Raw genomic sequence first — 10,716 nt, 5'->3', positions numbered from 1 at the left:
CGTCGTCGTCAGCGAGCGCTGGAGGGGCGGAGGGCGGGCTTATGATGCTCGGCGGCTGGTGTGGGGAGATCGACGGGCACGTCCATTACATTGCCCCGGGATCCTGTCGCATGCGGCGAGTCTTGGTCAGGCTGAGGCGGACAGGAGGAGGGACGGAGACAGCACTGCGCAGCCTTTCGTACGAGTAGACAGTCTAGAGGTCTCGTAGTCGTGCACCAACAAAGGCGGAGCACCGAGCTCTTGGGTGGATTCCGCCTTGCTCTGCTAGCACGTCTGCACGAGTCGGCCGATGCACCGTCGCCCCGTGTTTCGACAGCCAAACCTCCATCCCATCTGCGCGCGTCCCTGGGCCGCACAAGAAAAGAAAAGACATCCACCCCCCTGCATCACCAATCGGATCGGCAGACTTCTCACGCTTGAGCATGACGAAACCTTGGTCGCTGCCGCGTCGCTCAGCCGTGACAGGTTCATGACTGGTGCCCAAACATATGCTCAGGGCCCCCAAGTGGCTGTTGATAGGCTCCAGTAGCATTGGGGCCTCGAACACCAGCCGGCGAAAGGGCACTTCCCGAGCCCATCCATCCTCTATCCTCTAAACGTGCACCTGGCACACCTCGCCTGCCACATACAAACAACCTCTCGAGAGCGCCGCGCCGCAAGAGGGGCACCTCGACCGTTTATAGCAGCTGCGACCCGCCAAATAGCCGCGGTATCATCTGTCGTCTAACATCTTTACGGGCGCATTGAACCCGCCTACGCCTACGCCTACGCCTACGCCTACGCCTACGCCTACGCCTACGCCACCCGTTGACAGGCTTCACACCATCCAAGAGCGCGCACGACACGACCACCCTTCAGCGCCCTTGCCTGGTTGCTGGGTTTGCTACCCCTCCGCGGATCTGTGCGTCCGAGCCCGCTGCGCCATCCCTCCCGTGTGTATTTGACCCGAGACCTGGTGAGTGCCCTCTCCGCGGCATGCGTCGGACAGTGAAAGCCACCTATCCTGACCATCTATGTTCCCTCTCCTTCTTTCTGTCATTCATTCGTGAAGGGCACTTCGCACTATGTCATAAGTCAACTCGCTTTGTCAATGGTTCTTGGGCAATCTTCGTCTTTCACTATTTTGTACATGGATGCTTACTACACGGACCAAAACAGCCTCATGGTTTTTGGAAACCCCACTACTACGGGTCAGCCGCCCCGGTGGCCGCTTGTTCGCGATGCCGTGCCGCCAAGGTCAAGTGTGATGGAAAATTGCCCGCCTGCACTGCATGCGAGAAGTCAAACCGCGCCGCTGAGTGTTCCAGCACCAACGACCAGTTTGCACGGGGCAAGGAAAGGAGCTATGTCGCAACCTTGGAAGCCAGAGTCGAGAGACTTGAGAAGAGACTTACCGAGCAAAGAGCAAGGAGAAAATCCTCAGTCTTGATGGTCGACATGTCAGAGAACAACTCAACACCTCGGAGGACATCAGCCGACACTGTCAAAGGCAAACCCGTCAGCCAACGCGCCGCAAGACGGAAAGAGGCAGTAGAGATTGACGATCTAGTCTCCGGGTTCGGTCTTCTGTGAGTACCTTTGCATGTCCAACTTTGCTGCGCTAACATTTCAAGCGCCGTCAATGCCACAGCGAGAGACTTCTATGGCTTCACGACTGAGATGTCGTATGCCAGATTAATCCAGTCGGCGAGCACAAAGGAGCCGCTGCCTCAGGGCTTAACCAAAGCTCTGCCAGAACGGCATGCCGCGAATTCACTTATCCAGCATTACCTGAACAACGTCTTCACAATCCTTCCTGTTTCCGAAGAGACTACTTTGTACTCGTCAATGGACGCCATCTACCAACCAGGCAGTAATGCCACATCTTGGGACCGATGGACTGTGCGCATGGTACTGGCCATTGCCTCACTATCCCAATCTCAACAGCGTGGTGACACTTTCTACTCGGATGCCGTGGGCCACGTTAATGCAGCGCTTGAGAATGCTGAAGACGTCCTGCATCCCGGCTACATCGCCAGCATCCAGGCTCTGGTACTCTGGACCATATACGCTACCATGGACCCACATCATTTTGACAGCTGGACCTTGATTGGCGCAGCATCTCGCGCCATGGTAGACCTCGGGATCCACCAAGATCCTTCAAAGAATGTAGCAATTTCCAAGGCCAAGTTGGAGATCCGGAGAAGAGTGTACTGGTGTGTCTACTCGTTGGATAGGTAAGAAAAACGGTACATCTGCCATGAACCATACTGAATTTGTACAAGGTCGACTTCCCTCGTCCAGACGCGAGCTTTTTCCTTCTCCGACGAAGCGGCGAACGTTGGGTTTCCTTTCAATGTCAACACAACATCGCCAAAGTATGCCTCACCTCAGTCTCAGGTCTTCCAGCAATCATTCGATTCCGCTCTCGACATGTTCAAGATACGTGAGATTCAGTCTGAGTGGTACATGGATCTATTTCACTCCGGACGTGAACCGTGGCAAGACCCCTATCCGTATATCTGGAAGCAATACACCCGCATGTCGGAGTGGTTCCAAGATATGCCTCAAAGTACATTACCCGCCATCAGGTCCTTCTTTGAGCTTGAGCTGCTCTACAGCTACGTTTACATTCTATCACCAAGCCCACGAATACCGCATATTCACGAATATGCCCAGCGCCTGATTTTCGAGCATTGCATAGCGTATGCCACGAACCTTTTGTCTCTTCTCAACAAGCCAGCGAACACCATAAAACCACCAGTGACCTTCTACGATGCTATGCGAGCTTATATGACTGGGCGTCAATTTGTCGATGTTTTATCACGCAACATGGACGTCATCTTGGATCCAAGACCACCGATACCCCCAGTGCCAATTGAATCACAGGTAGACTCCGAGGATACACTCGCACCACCATCGCAAATAAGGCCACCGCCATTTCCCTCGCCGTTGCTTTCAGAAGGGCAAATGACTCCCGCAGACCCCACAACGCGAGCCATTAACGCCATCAATGACTTTACTTCCGTCCTCTCAAACTTTGGTCTTCGCTTTGGCTTCACACATTGGCGCGACCGGTTCCAACGCGAGTCTGCTGCTTTGACCGCACAGCTATATCACCGCAACTCAAGCTCTCCACATGCCTCGCCTGGCGCACCGCAAATCGCACCGCCAGTAACATATCCCCCACAATGGGTTACGATGCCATCAGTGTCACCGCAAGCACCACAGCTCGTTTACGGTAATCCCACGACACCACCCGCTCTCTTCCCGCAGCAACCAAGCCCATTTTCGAGCTCCATGTCATACAACGGCAACCCATTCGACGTGCAAACAAGTCCGCATCAATCTCACATGTCATACGAAGGCTCGACCCCTAATCACCAGCAAATGTGGGGTACCCCCTCGCCGCAACCTATGCCGGATATGCCGCGGCCCACTGAGGGAAGGAAGAGACAGGCGTTGGTATATGGTGCAGGGATGCAAAACCAAGGTCACAGTCCTGGCGCTGCACCTGTGCAGGTCCCGGAGTCTGGTAGCTGGAATCCCCAGCAACAACAACAGCAGCAGCAACAACAACAACAGCAAGTGCATCACCATCAGCAACATCCATCACAAGACAACGGCAATTGGACACAACAAGTACCGCAAAACCAGTCAGATTCGAATACATGGAGTCAAGGCAACATGCACTGGGGCTGAAGCGTATTCCCTCGCCACGACAGCGGTGTACCGATAAATTCTACACCGACAGCCAAGGCTGCTTCTTGCGCACGTAGCACGGTCTCCACGGGCGAACACGCATGCATACACACAGGGCCGACTACCAGAGTCAGCGCCTCGCATTGCATTGCAGCTGCTAGCCCCAACGTTGCCGACACGTCCCCGATTTAATAACTCCGAAAGAACGGGGGCTTTTTTTTGGGGGGGGGGGGGGGCGGCCTTTGTTCCTTTACCCTTTCTTTGTTAGCGGTGTATTTTGACTAGCGCGGCGCAGGAGGAATAGGCTAGCCGAGTCAAAAAAAACGGGGGCTCGTTTTCGAGACTCAAACAGCCCCAAGGGCGGAAGTGAAGAATCATAGTCAGCGGAAAACAAAATTTGGGGGGGGGGGACCACGTGAATTCAACTTTGGGTGCAATTGTTGCTGCAAAGGAATGTGCATTATGCACTATGGATTCCCCAACGCGAGACATGCATCGACTGCTAATCCGACACTTGTGTATTTGTTAGCCGCGCCTTCTCCATACATGTTTGATTTGTCTGGACTTACCGTCCTTCCTTCAGCCGCACCACGTCGTCAATGACATCCCGATCTAGCTGTGGAAACATGCCTTGTAGTGTTTCGACCACGACTTTGTGCTCTTGCAGCTGTACCTTTCTCGCTTGCTCTGTTTCCGCGGATGCTTGGCGCGCCGCTGCGTCTTCGGCGGACATTCGTTGGCGCTGCTGGTCTTCCTGGGATGGGCGCTGCTTCTCGCTATACGGTGCCTGTGCCTGGCCAGGGAACTCGCTGGACGCCCGAGGAGGTTGTTGGGGTTGTGGACGAGGGGTGTTGTTTGAACTTGCTTGAGGTGTACTTGCTGGCCCAGTCGAAGGAGTGTTGTGCGTATCCGTGTCAGAGAAGATACGACCAATCGTACTAAGCGGCCGCTGGATGGTACGCAGTAGGCCTGCAACAGCAGCATTTTCTTCCTCTGGTTGGTCGGCTTCAGCCTTACGGTCTTTGACGCTGGTCGATCGACGGGGCGTGGCGCGCTCTGCTTCCATCGAGTTTCGTGTTGTAACCTCAGGACGTAGCGGTGTGCCTTTCTCGGAGAGGTGGTGGTAGTGTGGTGAGGGCATACGGCGGTGTCCGGGTGTGCTGGGTTGGAGATGGCTGGGACCTGCTTCCGCTTCCGCTTCCGCTTCTGCGTGGCGCTCGGCGATGGCGGACACTGCTGCCTCCACGTTCTTTTCGAACTCTTCATCAGTCACTGTAAGTGAGGTCTTGTCGAGGCCTTCGATGAATTGGACGGCACCCATCAGGGATGAAATGTAGTAGCCAGCCTCGCCACCCAGCTTGTCCTGATTTCGGAATCGCAGAATATACTGTACGTTTGAAACAAGGTGGTCCGGATTCGCCTGCAGCACTGTGTAGATGAGCAGCGGTACAAAAGCGTCCGCTGACTGATCGGATTTCGACGTCCGCAGAAAGCCGAAGATGACTTTGCAGCAGTTCAAAACACATATGATTTTGTCTCTTGGCGCTCGGTAGCTTTTGATCTTGAGGAGTTCTTGTTGTGCCAGGTTCAAGAACTTCCTTCCCTTATCGCCAACAGGCTTGATGTCCAGATGTTCCTCCTTGACCCACTTGTAGATACGCACCTTTTGTGCAAGCACCTCATCACGCTCAACGTCTTCCTGATGCTGTCCTCTGCGGCCCGGACCTGGAGGATCTTGCCTCCGTCGACCTTTTCTTGGCGAAGCTGGCTCTGGTGGGGGTATCGCGGGCGAAAACGTTTGGTTATACAGTCGATTCATGACGAGCTTCTCCATTCCTTCTCTCGCATTGTCAAACTCGGCATCCGACACAGTCCGCCATACTTCGCATTGCGCCATCTTCTTCGTGATGAACTCGAGAAAATCGCCAATAATCTTGACCTGCTCATGCACCATCCATTGCTTCTTGCCGAACTCGAGAAGGAAGGAGCGCAGGAACTTCGCGACAGGATCAGCGGTGCGATGTCGCAGCTGCTCCAAAAAGCGGTGGAAATCAAATGGTAGATCTGGTTCAGGCTCGGGTACCGGTCGGGCAGGCTGGTATTTGGGCGCATGTGCACTAGGCGATGAAGGCTCCACAAAGGACGAGTTTGTGCCTACGCGATATAGTGAGGAGGTTCGGGGTGGTGGTGATTGTGGCGATTTCACTGAGGATGTGTCGTCTGTGGGTGTTGGTAGGGGCTTGTCGACTGGTACCAGACTCGACCTGCGGGGTGGGAAGTTGGCGGACGGCGACTCGAGCATTGGACTGGCCAGCTCCAAGCGGGGTGACATGATTTCCTCCTCGCCAGGGCCGCCACCTTCGTGTGCGAATTGGTCCATGATGCTCTGGATCTCAGACTGCGAGTCTCCAGCTTCGACTGCATCGTGTCCACCGTCAAAGTTCCCTGCATAGTCTGCTGCTGCTGCGTCTTCCGACATTCCCCCGCCTGTTTTTCCTTGCGACATGGGAGACGTTGTGCGACTGGGGGCGTTGCTCGTGTTCAGATACTTGTCGTCTTTCGGAGGCGGAGGTGGAGGCGACGGTGATCGTATGGCCGCTTTACCTGCGGCCTTTGACTGAGTTTCGGGAGGTGGTGTCGAGGCGAGGTCTATCAGATCGGCCTGGGCTGTGACTTCTTCCACTGGCTCCCGCCTCGACGTGCTGTGGTGCTTCAGTAGAAGCCTCTGCGGCTTCTCCTGAGCCATTCATAGCTGGCTTCTCCCCAGAATCCACATCCTTGTCGACGTCTTCCCCGCCCGTTTTCGAAGAAACATCCACGTGCTCCTTTGCCTCAGGGTCTACGGCCTGCCCCACCTCGGTCGTGTTACTCGCAGCATGGCTCGCCTCCTGCGTCTTAGTTTCACTCTCGGAAGAAGCTTCCGGGGCTACTACCTTCTCATCCCCATCTTTGCTCTCTACCGCCTGGTCGAGGGCATACTCGGTGGTGTCGTTTGGGGTTGCGTCGTGTTGCGGAGTAGAGTTCGGAGGAGACATACAGCAGGATGTTGCAGTAGCGGAGGGCGCGAGGTAGATGGTCTTGCTTGTTTCAGTCCGTGTCCATGGAGGTGCAGTAGAGCTTCAGCAAAGCTCGAATCGAAGCCTATGACGCGGGGAGTTGGTTTACAGTGAAGTGTCGTGCTGCGCCCAGTTGGGGATGCCGCATGATCTTAGCCTTGTCGGCACTCGAGACGCGAACCTCCGTGTCACAAACGCTAGTGCCCGCACGCGCTCTAGGCCCAAATCTGCGCCTCAACACCAACGCCCTATCACCAATTTCCCTCGTTGTCGACATGTGCGGCATCTTCTGCTCCATCAGTCGCAATGGCTTCATCAGCCCTGATTTCGCAACACAGCAGCTTTTACAGAACAGGGGCCCTGATAGCACTTGCCGGCATCAGGTAGTTCTGGACGCGACGCAGGAGAATCATGACCCAGCATCTCCACTCCATGCTTCTTTTCTGTCTACCGTGCTATCGTTGAGGGGTTCATCAGTCGTCCAACAGCCTCTCCGGGATGAGCAATCAGCGTCCACATTGTGCTGGAACGGTGAAGCATGGAGCGTCGGTGACGCCCCTGTGGCTGGCAACGACTCCCAAGTCGTCTTTGACAAGCTTTTGGCAGCTTCGTCCGGAAACACGACCGCAGGGGTAGCAATACAAGCGGTCGTTGACTTACTATCTAGTATCAGGGGCCCATATGCGTTTGTCTTCTACGATGCACCCAACAAGCTCATGTATTATGGCAGAGACTGCCTGGGTAGGCGATCACTGTTACGCAAGTCAACGTCAGACGATACTCTCATCATCTCCAGTGTCTGCGACAACGCCAGTGGCGAGTCGTGGGCAGAGGTAGAAGCTGACGGCATCTACGTTGTCGATCTAACATCTCTCTCCTCAAGCGAACTCTCGTCCTCAACTAGGCACGTTCCTCATTCGCAGTCGTTCGAAGAGGAAGAAATACAACCTTCTTTTGTAGGTGAGTCTCTCGTACGCTGTGCTTGCTGACTATCGTAGACCTTGCCGTTTCCACAGATGAACCGCGTAACTCTTGAGGGTGCGTCTTTTGACTTTGGAGAAGTGGATCGCCTCAAGCGCTCGTTGCAGAGAGCTCTGGCACTTCGCACGCAACATGTTCGTGAAGCTATTACAGGCACAGGCAAGCATGAGGCGAACATAGGTGTTCTTTTCTCCGGTGGCCTTGACTGTACAATCTTAGCCCGGCTTTGTCACGACTTGATCCCGCTCAACGAGCCTGTGGATCTGCTCAACGTAGCCTTCGAGAATCCGCGCATTCATGCAAAGCTACAGGACAGTGAAAGCCCATATGAGCTTTGTCCGGATCGAATTACCGGTCGCGCCTCATTTGCCGAGTTGCTGCAGGTCTGTCCCGCCCGCCTCTGGCGTTTCGTAGAGGTCAATGTACCCTACACAGAGACCGTGGCGCATCGAACCAAAGTCATGACGCTCATGCATCCGCACAATACCGAGATGGATCTGTCCATATCCTACGCTCTTTACTTCGCTTCACGGGGCATAGGCCTCGCCAGTACGTCAGACAGCGATGAGGCAAAGCCATACACCTCCCCAGCGCATGTCTTGCTCTCCGGACTCGGTGCGGACGAGCTCTTCGGGGGCTATCAACGCCATGCGACAGCCTTTGCAAGACAAGGCTACACTGGTTTGTTCAATGAGCTCCAGCTCGACTTCAGTCGACTAGGAAAGCGTAACCTTGGCCGCGATGACCGTGTCATCAGTAATTCTGGCAAAGAAGTGCGCTTCCCCTTCTTAGATGAAGACTTTATTGCACTGGCGCTCCGATCTCCAGTGCAGACGAAATGCGACTTTGCCAGCCCTCAGGTACAGGAATCTGAGGACCCAGCGCATTTCTTGGAGCCCGCAAAGCGAGCCCTTCGAGGCATGGCGTGGCAGCTCGGCATGAAGAAGGTGGCTGCTGAAAAGAAGCGAGCAATACAGTTCGGTTCTCGTACTGCCAAGATGGAGACGGGCAAGACTAAGGGAACGCATGTTCTTGTGTGAAGGTTCGTTACTTCTTTTCATCTATTCCTGGCAATGATTATATACCGAGCAAATGGTGGAGACACCAGTGCATTCCTCAAACTACACAACGCACTTGGTGTCACTGACATCATATTAAAAAGGCAAGTCTGAGCCACACAGACAAAAGCTGATATGAGACGCATTAGAGGTGTAAAACTCTGCTAACGCCAACTACACAGGTACAATAACAGCACGGCAAGAATGTTTCAAAAGTAGCAATGGACCACTTTCCGCGTCGAACCTTTTTGCAATGCAGTCCGTTCAGAACCACCGGTGTATGAGAAAAGCCAAACCTGCTGCTTCAAGAACGTGCAATGCCGCAAACGTCAGCCTATCACTAGCAACGGATTTGTGACCACCTTGTCCGCCGCCTATAGGCCTAGAACCTCCACGACCTCCTCCACGGCCTCCTCCACTCCCATGGCCTCCGCCTCCTTTCTTGTTTTTTACGTCTTGTGTATCAACCTCATCCGCCGAACGTTCCTCAGACCTAATATCGTGGACTGGCGCCACTTCACTCGTGTGCACTTCTTTGTCCGCTATGTCAGCCTCGGCAACCTTAGCTTCCGCACCAGGCCAACACTTCGGTCCTTCCGAAGATCTAGCACACGATTCTCCGGGTTTGCAGCATATTCCCATGCAACATTCCCCAAATAGCTCGGAAGGAAATGCGACTGCGCGGACGACGTTGCCGAGGAGGGCAATGTGCTTGAACACACCTGGGACACCGAGTCTAGCTCCGCCGTTTCCAGTAGGGTTTGGTAATGTCGCGTTTCCAGTGGCCGTCGGCCTCACGGTAACCATGCTCCCTGTATAGATCCTAGGATCGGTACCATTTCTTGCGTCTGCCGGTGCACATGTATAAATCATAGTGCCGTCGCCCAAGTTCGAAAAGGCACATTGTGTCCCGGAGCTACACACAATCGCTTCCCCGGGACAGCACACCTGCGATTGCTTGTCAAAGCAAAGGTTATCGCCGCAGCGCTCTTGACCTGCGGAACATGTGAGGGCTGCTGCCTTTGCTGTAAGCACGAAGGGTACTAAAGTTGTAGGGATCGGTGCGGTAGTAATACTCGGCGAGGTGTCTTCGCGCGGGACAATGTGTGCGCCTACGATGCTAGCTCGTAGTGATAAAAGACCTAGGAGGAACTTCGGTATGCCGATCTTCTTAGCGTTGCTCTTCGCTGGATGCCACAATTTTGTCGTAACACGAACGGAACCTGACGCCATGGTCTTCATACTCGCAGTATGCTCACCGCCTTTCACCTGCGTCATGCGACTGCTGTGCGATGGAATCGCGTAGCTTATCTCTGACGGGAGAGCATACCCGGCACTCTTGACATCTGCGATGCTCGCGCTTTGCGTCTTTGTCTTCTTGTTCTTCTTTTTCGAGGCACAAGACTGCCTCGGAGTTGTGTTAAGAGGGTCGTCGCGGTCGTTCACATCTTCATCATTTGCGCTCATTGTTGTCTTTGCCTTCTTGGTTGCGGCATGCTTTGAACTCTTAAGCGCCTTGTTCGTCTCCGTGTCATAGCTAGGCATCGGGAGGTCCGTCGCTTGTATCTCTGATGGCACAGATGAATCTGGTGAGCGTTGGATGAAAGAGAGAAAGCGTGGGAGGTTGAGTGGTCCTCGGCTCGGCTGTGGAGTTGCGGTCACGACAGATGAGTCTTTATTGGGTGTACTGGTGGCTAGAGCGAAGTTCATGGTCGGTGTTAATGCGGGAATAGCTGTAGATAGTGGAAATATATCGACTTCGAATATGGTTGTTGATGCTGGGCTGCTGGCAGCGATAAGGGGTATGGCAAACAATATAGGCTTCAGTATCATGAAATATGAACAATAGGTGCTTATGGAGAGAAAAGCTATCGCTTTGCTCCTCGACTTTTATGTGCATTGTTCACATCACATTCGCGCTTCACAGTCATGAATAACAG

The 10,716-nt window shown here is 54.2% G+C and overlaps 5 protein-coding genes across 5 annotated transcripts; 2 read left to right on the top strand and 3 right to left on the bottom strand.

Annotated features, from left to right (window-relative positions):
• Positions 1-8: 8 nt before the first annotated feature.
• On the bottom strand, positions 9-532 carry SNOG_08897 (hypothetical protein; the record flags this gene model as incomplete). Its single annotated transcript, XM_001799149.1, has 2 exons — positions 9-193; positions 415-532. 2 exons carry the CDS (start codon positions 530-532, stop codon positions 9-11), a joined length of 303 nt encoding a protein of 100 aa, XP_001799201.1.
• Positions 533-1,437: 905 nt separating this feature from the next.
• On the top strand, positions 1,438-3,681 carry SNOG_08896 (hypothetical protein; the record flags this gene model as incomplete). Its single annotated transcript, XM_001799148.1, has 3 exons — positions 1,438-1,568; positions 1,614-2,195; positions 2,265-3,681. The coding sequence occupies 3 exons, from the start codon at positions 1,438-1,440 to the stop codon at positions 3,679-3,681; spliced, it is 2,130 nt and encodes a 709-aa protein (XP_001799200.1).
• Positions 3,682-4,111: 430 nt separating this feature from the next.
• SNOG_08895 (hypothetical protein) lies at positions 4,112-6,716 on the bottom strand (the record flags this gene model as incomplete). The annotated part of the gene is given in 3 exon segments (XM_001799147.1): positions 4,112-4,194; positions 4,251-6,348; positions 6,365-6,716. The coding sequence occupies 3 exon segments, from the start codon at positions 6,714-6,716 to the stop codon at positions 4,149-4,151; spliced, it is 2,496 nt and encodes an 831-aa protein (XP_001799199.1). The 3' UTR covers positions 4,112-4,148.
• Positions 6,717-7,012: 296 nt separating this feature from the next.
• SNOG_08894 (hypothetical protein) lies at positions 7,013-8,758 on the top strand (the record flags this gene model as incomplete). Its single annotated transcript, XM_001799146.1, has 2 exons — positions 7,013-7,693; positions 7,736-8,758. The coding sequence occupies 2 exons, from the start codon at positions 7,013-7,015 to the stop codon at positions 8,756-8,758; spliced, it is 1,704 nt and encodes a 567-aa protein (XP_001799198.1).
• Positions 8,759-9,040: 282 nt separating this feature from the next.
• SNOG_08893 (hypothetical protein) lies at positions 9,041-10,486 on the bottom strand (the record flags this gene model as incomplete). The annotated part of the gene is made up of 1 exon (XM_001799145.1): positions 9,041-10,486. One exon carries the CDS (start codon positions 10,484-10,486, stop codon positions 9,041-9,043), a length of 1,446 nt encoding a protein of 481 aa, XP_001799197.1.
• Between the last annotated feature and the right edge of the window lie 230 nt (positions 10,487-10,716).

The sequence above is a fragment of the Parastagonospora nodorum genome (genome assembly GCF_000146915.1).
Source record: "Parastagonospora nodorum SN15 chromosome Unknown scaffold_13, whole genome shotgun sequence".
In the NCBI taxonomy this organism is placed as follows: domain Eukaryota; kingdom Fungi; phylum Ascomycota; class Dothideomycetes; order Pleosporales; family Phaeosphaeriaceae; genus Parastagonospora; species Parastagonospora nodorum.
Note: the sequence above shows the minus strand (reverse complement) of the source record. Positions and strands in the feature narration are given on the sequence as shown.